Source organism: Clupea harengus, chromosome 9, assembly GCF_900700415.2.
Source record: "Clupea harengus chromosome 9, Ch_v2.0.2, whole genome shotgun sequence".
NCBI classification, from domain to species: domain Eukaryota; kingdom Metazoa; phylum Chordata; class Actinopteri; order Clupeiformes; family Clupeidae; genus Clupea; species Clupea harengus.
This window is the reverse complement of record NC_045160.1, coordinates 253,332-268,897: the sequence shown is the minus strand read 5'-3', so window position 1 is coordinate 268,897 and position 15,566 is coordinate 253,332. Positions and strand designations below refer to the sequence as shown.

The 15,566-nt window shown below is 41.5% G+C and overlaps 1 protein-coding gene and 1 pseudogene across 1 annotated transcript; both read right to left on the bottom strand.

The window, feature by feature from the left end:
- Window positions 1–4,590: 4,590 nt before the first annotated feature.
- LOC105913057 lies at window positions 4,591–5,267 on the bottom strand (annotated as a pseudogene).
- A 5,941-nt stretch (window positions 5,268–11,208) lies between these two features.
- On the bottom strand, window positions 11,209–12,183 carry LOC105913058 (olfactory receptor 52B2-like). Its single transcript, XM_031574099.1, has one exon. It carries the CDS (start codon window positions 12,181–12,183, stop codon window positions 11,236–11,238), a length of 948 nt encoding a protein of 315 aa, XP_031429959.1. The 3' UTR covers window positions 11,209–11,235.
- Between the last annotated feature and the right edge of the window lie 3,383 nt (window positions 12,184–15,566).

Genomic DNA, 15,566 nt, shown 5'->3' with positions numbered 1-15,566 from the left:
CCGGTAAATTTAGCCTGGTTGAAATTAACCGCATGATTTGGATGCGGATCAGCCGTTAACGAACCGATATTTGCTGTTCTCAGTCAGCTCGCTAATCGCTAATGCGTCCTCGTCATTTCATGTTACGTTTTATGTTCATTGTATTTCTCCGTGTTCCTAGTGTTCCGTATATGTTAATTGTTTACTCGTGTTTCCGACCTCGGACTGGACAATGACTATTCTATTGCCTATGCCCTATTACCCTTTTGGACTGCCTACCTGTGTACCGTATCCTGCCAGTAAAATGTTTGTTTTTATTCAACTGCTGAGTTCTGAGTCGTGCGTTTGAGTTCTGCACATCACCTCCAATTCGTAACACTAATATGGCATAATGGGCATTTCTAATCTGGCACTGGGCCAAGGCACCTTGGGGTCGATATAATTTAATTCATAGATTTTATGTTTTTGGCAAATGACCAGTCCATAAAGCAGGGACAGTGGCCCATTGGTTAATTTTCCTCAGTGACCCTGGGCTGGCCAAATAACATCTCTTACTAGGACCCACCCCTTCCCCTCTGTCCTCTCTGTTTCTCGTGTCAGCCATGCCATGGCTCAGCCAAAATTCTGTATTATTGAATAGGGAAAACTAGGGGCAAAAAAGGAACAAGCGTGAAGCAGGATCGCAACAAGAGAAACATTTTTCAAGAGCAATTCTGGAGGGGGACATAGGTGCAGCCAAAAGTACTGTTGTACTTGTATTGAATTTCCATAGAGGAAACCCTTATTACCATTGTATATAAAAGATCAGTAATTAGTAAATAACTTAAGAGTTAGCACGTTCAAATATTTTCCCGGGCTAATGAGTGTCGGGGTAGTATTGGCATTGGACCAAACCACTCTGAGGCAGAGGGGGGATTAAATCTTTCAAAACCTAAAAACGCGTTTATAATTTGCACACTTGCTTTCAGTACATATTATTATATTATTCAAAATGCCAATGTTAGGTTTAAAATGATTTATTAAGGAGGACAATATTTCTATGGGATTTCTGCCTATGGCGGGCAGTTGCTAAAATTTCCAACATTTGATAATGCAAATAAAACACGTGCTTTGAGGCCTTCCCAGGCTTCAAGTTCTAAGTGCACACTCTTTAATAGGATTCATGATTAGCTGTTAACATGAAGATTACAATCCATCATGTTCATTCTAGCTAGCTTGCTAACTATGGCCTAAGAATATGCTTTAGTCTTCTCGGATGTAATACTTTCATATTTTCATATTATCTATATTGCATTAGACAATCTCTTGCATCTCTAGGTTATGTTGTTTAAACACTCTTGTTAGTTCAAAATGCTGGCTAGTGGTAGTATAATATATGTTATAACACATATAAATATATATATAAAACACGTCCTTGCTGTTTTACAGACCATAAAATTGAGACATGGTACTGTATATGCAGGGCTGTAGTGGAGGGTAAACGCACGTAAACGCCGTTTACGCACCTCTGGAATTTTGGAAATAGCGTTTACGCACCTCTAAGTGGCGTTTACGCACCTCAAAGTTGCCTGCGCCTTGTTTTCTGCTGTTGGAACAATCCAAAATAAATTTGGTGTCATTTTAAATCACCTAAGACTAAGTTCTTATATTGTTGAACATATAAACGCCGTAGTCTGAATCATTTTCATCTGCGCTGTATTATGGTCTGTGACCCTCCAATCAGTGCCTTGCGGCTGTGGCGGCGACACCAATCAGGATCCAGGAAGTATGTAAACACATACACATTATGGATTAGCCTGCCTGACTACCCGTTCGGAATTAATTCATTAGCCATGGATATCAGGCGATTTTTGAAGAGACCATCAAGTGCTTTTACTCACACAGATGCCCGCAGAAGGCCTCAAGTACAAATTAAGACTGAAGAAGATCAATTCACATTTTAAAACGTTGTTTTGTTTCGAATAACATCGTATTAAGACAAGGGACAAACGCTATTAATAACTTGCTTTCAAATACGACGATGCAGGTAACAAGCAAGCCTTTCCTGTTCCATCTAAATAGGCCTAATAAAACGTAAATTATTTCAGCAATCGAAGATGCATGAGTAATTATCCTCATGCATATCGCTGCAGATAAGGCTATTTCATTGAAAATTGTAGACAGATTCTTTGCAAGCCTCCCCTTCGAGGTTTTTTGTCAGATCGGCAAGACTAAATAGGTTCTACGCATGCGCTTAACCCAGTTTGTGAGGGATTGCGCAATCTGAGATGAGGCTGTCGGCAGGGAAAACGCATTTCCTAAGGAATGCGTGTTGAAACCGGAAGTCGTCACTTTCCTCCGTTTGATTAGGACCTTTACTTTTTAGTTGAGAAGTTGTGTTGATCGCCTGACATGCAAACGATCGGTTTTCTTTAAATTATTATTATTTTTGTGAAGTTATACGGCTTATGTGAATAAAGCTATCTACACAACTTTTTATATGTCTACATTGACTCGGTTAGTTGTTCATGTGGTACACGTAGGTCTTAACTGAAGCTAACACTTAGACCAACAATCCATTGGAACACATAGTAGCTAGCTAGCCTCGCTGCTAATAAGTATAACGTTAGCATGCTGATATGAATAGACCCATTATAGTCAGGTGGCTTAATGCTCAATTGACTTGTTAACCGAACTTTTACGAAGTCATACAACTAAACACACAAGTGACTTGTTAACCGAACTTTTACGAAGCTATATGACCAAACACAAAGCTAGCACTGTTAATTCCGCTATAGCTAGCCAGGTCAATTAGCTCGCCTAAGATACTGCAATTTAATCTAACCAATTATCTAATTTCCCCCAAAACCCATCGATTACGTGTGTTTGTGATGTGTAACATATATCCTTAATCAGTCATTCAAGTTATTAACATTTATTTACCGCTAGCGATTACACGACACAAGGGTAATTCAATTGCTATTAATGTTGAACTTGAACTTCAACAACGTCACACAACATTAAAAGTCTGGCATCGGCATGGTTCCTAAAGAATAAATCAAAGGTCGTTGTCAATTTCTGTTGCCAAGTTTTATGCAACCAGAGACCGGAGTAAAGTGACGATAGCCGGTTTCAACACGCATTCCTTAGGCATGCATTTTCCCTGCCGACAGAGGCACATCTCGTCGCTGCCTAACCGTCTTGCTGTCTCCTGTGTGTTTGAACAGGACATGCGCAAATTCAGCGATTTTAATTAAAATGTTAATATTTATTTTATCGTTATTTGTTTTTTACTTTCATGATGACAGGTGAGGCTCTGCCTCCACTGACCGCACGTCCGTGCTCTCGCATAGAAACGTGAGCGGGGAGCCAAGCTGTTGCTTCACTGAATAGGCCTATATGCTTAATCAATACGTTATTTGAAGTCATGACAGGTGTAGAGTAGCCTGTAAGCGAAATACACTGGAAACATAGATTATTTGAAAACAATTCAGTGCTCAATGTGAAAAAAACATGCTTGTTCAATCCAACACAGTATGTGAAGTCCTGGCTGGTGAAGCACAGGAGAGCCATGAACCCCAGAACACCACCCTGCAAGGCAGGTTTCTCCAATGGTTAAAGACCAGAGGAAGTGTTTAATTGCAGCATGGTTTCTTTTTATATTAAACTTTTCAGGTGTATCACCCTGGGCCTGTTTCCAGAGGCCTTATTTTTTTAGGTCCTATAGAGGTCTCCCCCACCACCCCCTTCATTTTTGTGAGGCGTACACATACTTTTCTTTACTGTTTTCTTGACATTTAATAAACTACAAACGAATCTATTCACTGTCATTGATTTGATATGACTTTTACTGATATCATAATGGAATATAGCCAGGACAGCCTTACAGAGTCGAGACGCTTTGTGTTGCGTTGCTTCACGTCGTGTTGCATCGCGTCGAGGTCTGTCTGATCCCAAAATTCATAGTTTACCCGCCTCTAATTTTAACACTACAGCATGTATATGTGAGTGGAGCCTTGACCTTGTATCCGAGGTATTTGTTACATTTCTATTGGTTTTAGAAGAGTATTCAGAAGGGATGTGATTTGGATATAACACTCTTGAACTTTTTGATCTGGTTGGTGGAGATAATTTGCAAACACTGTTAATTACTTAAGAATGTATGAATCATGTGCTTATGAAATGGCTTTTCTGTGTGTGTGTAACTTAGAATATTAGGTGCCACTTAGTCTGCATATGTACAAAACCATGTGTAGACCAGAAGTGATAAGAAGGGACGAACTGTGCTTCTTCCAATCTTGTGCAAAACTTCCATCCTTGCCTCGAGCGTCAGAAATCCACCACGTGGTTTTCCCTGCTGAACGCTCAACTTCTGTCTATATAAACCTTGTGCGATGTGTTTATCATTGCTTCACTTTCAGCCTTGTGGTGGGAGTGAGCCCGATTGCAATTGTTGTTTGTCTTATAAATATACTTATATGCAGCTCCGGAGTCCTGAGGTAACTAGGGTGAATTTTCACCTAACACTGATGCAGATTCTTCTGTCAGATTCTTCTCTTCCTGCAGGAGTGATTCTGTGGATATACATGTATAAACTGTGATTTGGACTTGTATTATCCTGCCTCACCTGTATTACACAGGACCGGCCTCTTTAATTATGAAGGATATAGACTGTATTGTTACAGTGGTGACATGCATAAAAGCTGTTATAGCTAATCCATAAACATTATTAATTGTAAGGTCATCTCCACGGGACAGGCTAAGCAATGAGAAATTATCACAAAAAACATTTATAATAAAATGTCTGCACTTCTTTACTCTGGCCTGAAGCAGAAAAAGAACTAGAATTAAGGCAAAATCAACCCCCCAAGCTAATGATATAAGTGCAATGGGGTGATAATCGAGTTGTATCTTAGTGGCTTGCATATAGCAATATACCGATCAATCGCCATTACTGCTAGTATGAAAGGGATTCCACCACCATACATATGGAGTAAAAATCCCTGAAGGACACAAAGTGGGTACTTCACAGTGTGCTTCATGATCAAAATGTCCACTAGCACACGAGGAAACATTGCAGTAATTCCAACAAGATCATTCAGTGGCAGGCTGAAAAGGATGTAAAACATGGGTTTGTGGAGACTCCTCTGAGTAGCAATCAGCACCAGGATTGTCACATTTGAAAGAACAGAGAAGAAGTAAACCAAAATGCCTGTAATGAAAATAGGGTACACATCTGAGGGTGGAATGTCAAAGCTGGCAATTTGTAGCTCAAATGAAAAGGTTTTGTTCAATAAACTGTTCTCCATCCCAGTGGGGTTAGGAGTAGTATGAAGAAATCCTGTGAAACATAAGTTGTGAACACATTTTAAGGATTCAATAATATATGTATGTGTGTGCTAATGTACATGCATTCAGATAACCATCAGAACCAGACCTATTTTTTACTTACCTCAGTGGTAGTGTGTTATCTTTCTCTCTAGTTGTGTACCAAAGTAAGCAATGAATTGACTAATTTCACATTGTTGGGCAAAGATGTAGTTCAGCAAGGTGTCTCCATCCTTAAATAAAGCAGAAAACCTGTTTACGTAATTGATTACTCATGTGTAACGCCCACATCCAGCATTATTGGGAGATTTTGAAGAACCATTGGCAATGTTGCCTGTTGCTCTCTGTCTCAAGTAATTTAACTTGCATAGGCCTTGACAGTGGTGCCGTTCGGTCCGATCACTCGGAGCAATAGCCCCAAATATTTTAAGCCTAACCTCAAGTATTTTCGCCCTGAAAACGGAAGCAAAACAACAGACAGACTGTAACAGAGTGGAACTTGACTTGCAGCCTCCTAAGGAGGGGGGAGTAATCAAGCGCTGCACAGTGTGCACAAAGTTGGAAGATGCGTGGACCCAGATAAAAAGCCCCGGTTCTTGGCTATTTCAAGAAGAAAACTTGAGGTAAATCATTGAGCGTGGGTATTGCACAATGTGTTGAATTCTCCACCAAACTTCACAGTTGGCACAATGCAGTCATTCAACGTGGTTTTCCCCTTCCTGGCTGAGTTGCTGTTCTTCCCCTTTTAAATAATATCACTTACAGTTCACCGTGGAATATCCAGCAGGGATGAAATTTAACTAACCTTTCTCCCACAGAACATTAGAGAATCAACCTCATTCAACTGCTTTAAAATAAATCTCAAAACATGTTGTTTGTATACCCATTGTTCTTTTTCTTCTACGCATGGTTAAGGACTAAGTGGAGCTTGTGTATTGGGATTTTGCGTTTGATATATTGTCACTTAATGCCTTTTTTTAGGTTGTATGGCCTTTTTCCACTCTGGCAGGGGGACTGCCAATGGAAACGTCTCGGTTACTTACGTAACCTCGGTTCCCTAAGCAGGGACCAGATATAACAGATGGGACATGACGTAGTCATGGAACCAATCGAAGCACTATTCACTCACGCCGGAAGGCCGAGATTCGTCCAATCCCTCTCCTGAGCCCGCCCCCTCAGGAGCCTTTAAGTAGGGATGTCACGGTCGAATCAGTCTTGGAAAAGAAACTGAGCGTAGAAAACCTAATCCAAAAGCAACACTGTACACGCAACTTTTGTTATATCTGGTCCCTGCTTAGGGAACCGAGGTTACGCAAGTAACCGAGACGTTCCCTATCGCAGTTGGACTGCGATATAACAGATGGGACCGCATATCCTCACGCGTGATAATACAGTGGCAGCCAACACACACACCAACTTATGTATTGCTTTTGCCCTCCTAGAGGTTCAGCAGCTGGTGGTGAACATTACAGGGCACTTCCTTTGTACATAGGCCAGCGATCCACCGCCCGTAGGAAAAAACCCTAGAATGGTTCATTCACATCGTAACACACAGACGCTGATGAACACATACATCACTTTACCATTCTCAGGCCCCGGGATTCAAAGATCGCCTGCCTGTAAAACACCATGTAAAAAACTAGGTTCGGCCACATCTAACATATAGAATCTAATGAAAGTGTGGCGAGAACTCCAGCTTGCAGCTTTACAAATTTCTTCCACTGAGACTCCTTTCAATAAGGCCCAGGAAGAAGAGACCCCCTGCGAAGAGTGCGCATGCAACTTCTCTGGGGGATCTAAGACAAACTCGTATATGACAACACGATAACCTCTACTATCCAACGGGAGAGGCTCGGTTTTGACAGAGGTCTGCCCTTTGCTCGTGCACCAAAGCATACAAACAGCTGATCCGATTGTCTGAATGCCCCAGTGCACTCTACATAACAGCGAAGAGCGCGTACTGGGCAAAGCTTATTCAAACGTTCCTCCTCCGCTGACGCAAAAGGAGGAGGCGAGAATACCGCCAACTCAATCACCTGATTGCGGAATGGGGTTGCCACCACTTTAGGTGTGTAAGCAGCGTTAGGTCGCATAACCACTTTGTCCCCAGCGATCGAGAACTGAAGGCACGATGGGCTGACGGACAGGGCTTGCATCTCACCAACGCGCTTTGCTGACGCCAATGCCAGTAACAGCGCGGCCTTTAAAGAGACACATTTTATGTCCACCGTCTCCAGGGGCTCGAATGGAGGCCCTGTGAGAGCACGTAACACCACCAGCAGATCCCATGAGGGTATGAGGTGCCTGTCAGGCACCCTGAGACGTCTCACTCCAGCCATAAAGCGTGACGCTAGCGGATGGCTGCCTGGGAAATTGCCATTGATGCTTGCATGGCAGGCTGAGATGGCCGCCAGGTACACCTTGAGAGTGGAAGCCGCCTTCCCCTCATCAAACAACTTCTAATATGACGCCCAGCGCGCAGTTGACAGGGTCGCGTTGACGCGCAACACGCCACCGCTCAAAACTGCGCCACCGCCCGGGCACTCTGTATTGTAGCCACCACCGCGTCTGACAAGCCTGAGGCTAGGAGCCTGCTCCTTTCAGGTGCCAGGCCCTGAGATGCCACAGTTCTGGCCGGGGATGCCAGACCGTTCCGCGCGCCTGCGACAGGAGGTCTCTCCGAAGAGGCAGCTCCCAAGGCGGTTGCACCGACATATTGATCAGATCCGCCAACCACAGCTGACTGGGCCAGTGGGGGGCTACTAACAGCAACTCCCTGCCCTCGTCCGCTATGTTGCACAGCACCTGCTGGAGGAGCGGGACCGGGGGAAATGCGTACAGACGCAAACTCTGCCACTGGTGGCTCAGTGCGTCCACGCCCAGTGGAGGGTTGTCGCCCCCCAGCGACAACCACAGCGGGCAGCAGGTGTTCTCTCTGTTGGTAAACAGATCCACCTGGGCCCTGTAGAAACGCAGCCAAATCTGATCGACCACCGAGACACCAGTCTGCTGCCTGAGGGTTGCCCCTCGATAACAGGTCTCCCCCGTAGTTGAGGTGGCCTGGAATATGAACTGCTCTGAGGGAACGGATGTGAACCGCCGCCCACAGGAGCAGGCGGTTTGCCCAGCGGTACAACGACGGGGATCGCACTCCGCCTTGGCGGTTTATATACGCCATGGCCGTCCTTACCAACACATGTCGACCACTTAACGTGGGCAGAAAGTGCCGCAGTGCCAGGAAAACCGTTCGCAGTTCTAACACATTTATATGTGACTCGGCCTCCGCTGCAGACCAGCGACCGTTCACATACCTCCCCTCGCAGACTGACCCCCACCCTTTTGTGGAGGCGTCTGTGGTCACCACTATGCGGCGCATAACAATGCCCATGGGGCCCGACGCCGCGAAGAACTGCGGAGTCCTCCAGATCGTCAGGGCTCTCCTGCATCTGGAGGTCACTGTATCTGAGGTATTCTGTGGTGTCTGTTCCTGGTAGAACTGAGTTTTAAGGAGAGATACCATATCTGAAAAGGCCGCATACGTAACATCCTCAGAGGGAGAGCGATTGCGGCTGATGCCATCATGCCCAGCAGCCTTTGGCAGCACAGGGACGAGACTGTCTGCCCCAGCTTGAACTGATGCACGCATGATCTGATGGCTTTTATTCGGTCTTGGCAGACCACGCAACGGCAGTGGCGGTCGCCCTTGTCTTTGGCGTGCCCGCAGTCACCACGGCACCCATATGCCTACATTTTTCAAGCAATGTGACTGCATGGCTAGGTGCTTGATTTTATACACCTGTGGCAACGGGTCTGATTGAAACACCTGAATTCAGTAATTAACAGGTGTGGCCAAATACTTTTGTCCATATAGTGTATGTTTTAAAAAGCACAAAGGTAGTCCTGTAAGTGGTGCTGTCCTTGCATTATTCTTCTGTTCAGCAGTGGCACTTTAATGATAGAAGAAGGTTCACTTAACATTGTTTTATTGATGCACAGCTATATAACTATGCAGTGTGAAAGAGAGCATACTGGACACCTTTCTTGCTCAACAAAAATTCATGGTGCAACTTTTTTGTTTGTTGTAATATTATTTTGAAGCTTTCTCCAGTCATTGCCTACCTGTGGTGCTTTATTTGATAACATTTAAAAAATATATGTATTTTATTATTTCAACAAATGATGCACCTTGACACCCTTTCAAGAGCTGCTTTTTTTGTAAATGTTGTTATTTGTTGATATTGCATATAGTTTTAATAAAGTAAACTATTTTTTAATCATGTTTTGTTTTGAATTCATGTAGACAGACCCAGTGCTACTGTGACTCCTTGAAGGGAAACTTTGGGATTTTTTTAACATGGTCCCTGTTTTCACTAGGGACTTTTAAAGATCAAAGCCAATGCGAGCTGTCTGAACTCTAACAATAAACAATTTTTGGGAACGGATTTTGGATACAGGTGTGGCGACGTATTCTTATCAGACAAGTTATTTGTTCCGAATATTCTCCCTTGCATTCTATCAGTGCCAGCTCTGTAGGGCTGCTGTAATAGTTACTTTCAGAACCCCTACAGGACAAGCAAGGTAAACTACCAGTAGGTTTTGCTGATATGACTCATAAATTGAAACCTATGACTTTCACTGGGCATTAAGGCTGTCCACTGATATGAATCGGTTAAGGTCATATACTGTATGGGCAGACACGCTCCGGATATGGTGTCAGTTGTCCTATACTCTGGAATGGAAGCATACGCGTAATACAGATTCTGTTTATCCCTAAAAATGTGTCATGGCCGACATATCTAGATCAAACATCTTCATATATGGGAACTGAATATGATGCTTCCTGGAACCAGGGGCATTGCTAGGAGTTAAAAACATTCAGAGAGAGAGAGGAAGAAAGAGCAAAAAAAAAGAGAGAGAGAGAGCAAGAAAGAGAGGGAAAAAGAAAGAGAGAGAGAGAGGAAGAAAGAGCGAATAAGAAAGAGAGAGAGAGAGCAAGAAAGAGAGTGAAAAAGAAAGAGAGAGAGAGAGAGCAAGAAAAAGTGAAAAAGAACACCTGTTCAGAGGTCCGAGGGCCTCCTCCACTGGGACAGTTTTTGAATTGCACCATTTTCACAGTTTGAGACTAAGGCTAAAGACAGTCCATGGCATGCAGGGCCCGTCGTCTGTCTGACTCACATGAACATTACTCCATCCGTTATAATACACTGCTTGTGTACATGAAAACACCTTCATGCTAGGTCACACTGACACGGGACATCGCCATACGTTCAATGTAGACTTGCATAATATGTTGATTTATATTCATTTTTCTATATTCACAGTCCTGATACATTTCTAACATTTTCTGATGGGGTGATTGGTCCATTTTATATACTGTACTTAAGCTATGCTAGAATTTCTGAAGACAGCACAAATGACACAAATAGATATTTGTATATACTTTTAATTTGAGCTGCACGGGAGTATGCTTATAGAAAATAGCAGGGGGCAGAAGAAATCACTAATGATTCAGGAAGTACAGGAAGTGTGTCAAAAAATTGGAACACATATTAGACAGGGAAATTTAGAGGCGGTTTGCACCCATCTCTCTTGAAGGTGTTCTTCAATCCCTTCCATCTGGTCACATACATATCCTTTACATAATTGTTAGTATTTCATGGAAAAGCAATAAATATGTAATGCTTGATTAACATGTTAGTGGCCAGGTCATAACACAAACACTGAACACAAAAAGTGTCTAAACAAACACTTCATTTTTCCATTTCTCTAATTTATCCACACAAATTATGCATACATTCATTTTGAAAAATGACTTGAAAGTAACTATTAAGCTGGCCAGACTCAGACTTAAATTGAATGTTAAATTAAAAATATTACTGTTTACATGTGCATATATTCTACCTTTTCACTCACTAAGCCCATGTGTTTATAGTTAAACAACTGAAAAAATTATGTTGATGAAAGCTTTTTTTTAATTACTTGGAAAAATGTTATTCTAATATCCTTAGTTTTCATTCCATAGATAACAGGGTTGACAACAGGCAGAATCAGAAAAATCATCATTCCACAGGCATTTCTTGCACTGGTAGATATATTCGGAAGCCGATACGCGATTAATGTGAACAAACTAACCATTTCAAAAATTAGAAACACAATTATCTGGGCTAAGCAGGTATTTACAGCTTTTGTTTTAGCATTTGATTGTTTGTTCAAGACACATGTTAACAGTATTTGGATATATGAGAACAGCTGTATTGTCAGAGTGATGATATGCATGAATACTGTTATAGATAATCCATAGATGTTATTGATTGTGACATCTTCTCCACAGGACAGGTTAAGTAATGAGACATTGCTACAATATACAGTCATTATAACATTTCTGCATCTCCGCACTCTGGCCTGAAGGAGAAAAAGAACCAAAATGATGGCGAAGTCCAGACCCCATGCCAATAATAATATCCCTGCTACAGTTAGAGGCGTCATGATTGAATGATATCTCAGTGGCTTGCATATAGCAATATATCGGTCAAATGCCATTGCTGCCAGTATGAATAGAGTGCCACCACCAAACATATGGATCAAAAATGCCTGTAGGACACAGAGTGGGTAGTATACAGTGTGTTTCTTGGTTACTATGTCAACTAGCATACGGGGAAACATTGCAGTAATTCCAATAAGATCATTCAGTGGCAGGCTGAAAAGGATGTAAAACATGGGTTTGTGGAGACTCCTCTGAGTAGCAATCAGCAGCAGGATTGTCACATTTGAAAGAACAGAGAAGAAGTAAACCAAAATGCCTGTAATGAAAATAGGGTACACAGCTGAGGAGGGAATGTCAAAGCTGGCAATTTGTAGGTCAAATGAAAAGGTTTGATTCAGTGAGTATTTTTCCATGCCCCGTAGTGCTAGAAGTGGTGTGAAGAAGCCTGTGAAACCATTTTTAAGCACATTTTAAACATTACGTTCATCACGAACATATATATATATATACTTATATATATATGTGTGTGTGTGTGTATATTCATATACTTATCAAAACAAATATTTTGTTGGTGTAAATCTTACCTTCCTTTTTAGTTGCACACAGGAGGCAATGACTTGACTTAATGTTACATTGTTGGGTGATGTTGTATTTAAGCATGCAGCTTCCACCATGAAGTAAAGCACATGACCTGTGATGACGTGATTAATTGCTCATTGCACAAACTATTGCAGCACTATCCTTGTGAGACTTTCAGGTCCCCTTGTTATATTACTTGCAGTTGCCTCTCTTTTGCAAGTAATTCAACCATAGGCCCTCTTTCGTGCGCTCGGTTTACATTAGTTAACAAATTCTATCTAATTCTATTTTATCTAATTCTCTTAGTTGTTTAGAAACTATTTTAATTATTGTGAATGACTGACTGTTAACTGTTGTCCTCCATTTGGGTTAAAAGATTAGTACCTATGTTTTAGTTCACCAAACTGAGACACATCCCATTACAAAATGTTATTTTAACATGGACAAACATGTTTAAACCACTAATTTGAATTAAGTTTTAAATTGAATTTAGAAATCAAAATTTTTGTGTTGGACTTATGGTTTGTTTGATCCTTTTCCAGATTTAATAAACCCTTATGACTTTTGAACCCTCACTCTGACTCTGAGCTTTTGGCCACACCCACATATAGACGGTACCCGACGCTCGGTCCGTCACACCGCGTTTCCCCTATAGGGCCAAATCAGGGTGTGGCAAGGCCAGTTGCGTTTTCATTGTCACTTCCGGGGCTTGATCATGCCTCCTCTGGGTTTACGGCCAGGGGCTTTTGGTCCGGGGATTATCCTTGGGCCAAGCAGGGCTGCCTGGTACTTGAGGCGGTCTCGAGGTGAAAGGCGCCAAAAGGAGATAACTAGTCACTGTCAAATAACCTTTATGCTTCCAAGTAAACTTAACAGCTAAAAAATGGAGAATTATTGGAGCTGGTTAGCAAGCAAAATCAGGGCTCTGCTTAATATTTGGGCTAATGAAAATGTGCAACGTTTGCTTGATCAAGTAGGGGGAGACTGAACAACCAACACATTTGTAATGTAATACGTTTGTTAGGTGTCTGTTCTGACCCGGTTGTTGGGTATGAAAGCTACGAAATTTTGTATTGCACAACTACCAGGGCACACATCAATTACAACCCAAGTGTGTTACAAAAGTGAACTTGCCCTGGCTGTGTTACATGCCTCAGGCAGGCCATAGACACAGTGCATGTCATGATCCACAACACTGGTGGAACAAAATTCCAATATATTTCAGTACAAAACACCACTGGTTCAAATTAACACAATATGTATGGTTCAGTTACCATCAAATTCAGATTGGATGATCATTAACGTTAATTTATTGCAAGGAACGATTATATGTTAGCCCTCGCAGTCACACAGTTCCCAAGCATGTTATGAATAAACTTGCGTTTGAATAACTTTTTGTATTTCTAACTTTCTCTTGTGAAATTAATTGTTAATGACGTCAAACATACAGTTGCATAGAATTAGAGACATTTCCATTTGCACAACTACCAGGGTACTACCAATTACAACTTATGGTTAGAAATTAACAAAGTGAGCTTGCCCTGTGATAGGTGAAAATTCACCCTAGTTACCTCAGGACTCCGGAGCTGCATATAAGTATATTTATTGACAAACAACAATTGCAATTGGGCTCACTCACAAAACAAGTATGAAAGTGAAGCCCTGATAAACACATCGCACAAGGTTTATATAGACAGAAGTTGAGCGTTCAGTGAGATAACCACGTGGTGGATTTCTGATATCCGAGGCAAGGATGGAAGTTTTGCAAGGTCGGAAGAAGCACAGTTCGAACCTTCTTATCACTTCTGGTCTAAACATGCTCTTGTACATGTGCAGACTAAGTGGCACCTAATATTCTAAGTTACACACACGCAGAAACACAGAAAAGCCATGTTCCTGCTTACAGAAGTACATGATTCATATAAGGTAATTAATAATACAAGGCACTTGATCATTATATTCTTAAGTCATTAACAGTGTTTGGAAATTATCTCCATCACCCTGTGTTACAAACATGAAGCAGGTATATGCTATATAAATTGCGCAATTGTAACAGTGTGTGTAGGCCTAATGACGGAATCTAATTCCCTCCTATTTCTGTACAAAACTTAGCTGGCTCAAATCAACACAATATGTATGGATGTTTAATTAACATCAAACTACTGCATGGTTATTTAAGCTAATTGATTTCAGTGAACCTGAAAAGTTAGCCTGCTATTTGAGACATAGTGTGTTTTAAACACTAGGTTAACATTAACTTCACCTATGTAAACGACTGAGACTAGCTTGATGGCTAACGTAAACTATGTCTATAGCTGGCTTGTATTAGAGCCACTTCTTCAGCCTACCTGTGATATGGATTACTAAACTGTTAAAGCACATGCCAGTTTAACGGAATAGCCTAGGGGACTCTGATGAGTCTGTTTACCTTATGATGGATGTGCTTTATGTGAGTGTTAACTGTAAATGCTACAAAGGGAAGATCACACAGAGCACGTGCAGAAACAAATTTGGAATGGTGATATTTTTCGCGACCGTTTTTCTATTGCTCATTTTACTAATGCAATTAGTGAAATCAGTCACACTATGAAATGCTACCAAATAAACCACAATTCACAATTCGTCCAGGGCGCCATATAAGCTAGAAACACCACTGTTAATGCCTCATTTGTTTAGGATACTGTTCTGTGCTATGACAGAATTTTGGAACACAAATGGAGTACAAATGACACAAATAGATATTTGTATATACTTTTAATTTGAGCTGCACGGAAGTATGCTTGTAGAAAATAGCAGGGGGTAGAAGAAATCACTAATGATTCAGGAAGTCAAGGAAGTGGGTAAAAAAATCAGAACACATATTAGACAGGGAAATTTAGAGGCGGTTTGCACCCATCTCTCTTGAAGGTGTTCTTCAATCCCTTCCATCTGGTCCGATACATATCCTTTACATAATTGTTAACATTTCATGGAAAAGCAATACATATGTAATGCTTTATTAACATGTTAGTGGCCAGGTTATAACACAAACACTGAACACAAAAAGTGTCTAAACAAACCATTCATTTTTCCATTTTTCTAATTTATCCACACAAATTATGCATACATTCATTTTGAAAAATGACTTGAAGGTAACTATTAAGCCGGCCAGACTTAGACTTAAATTGAATGTTAAATTAAAAATATTACTGTTTACATGTGCATATATTCTACCTTT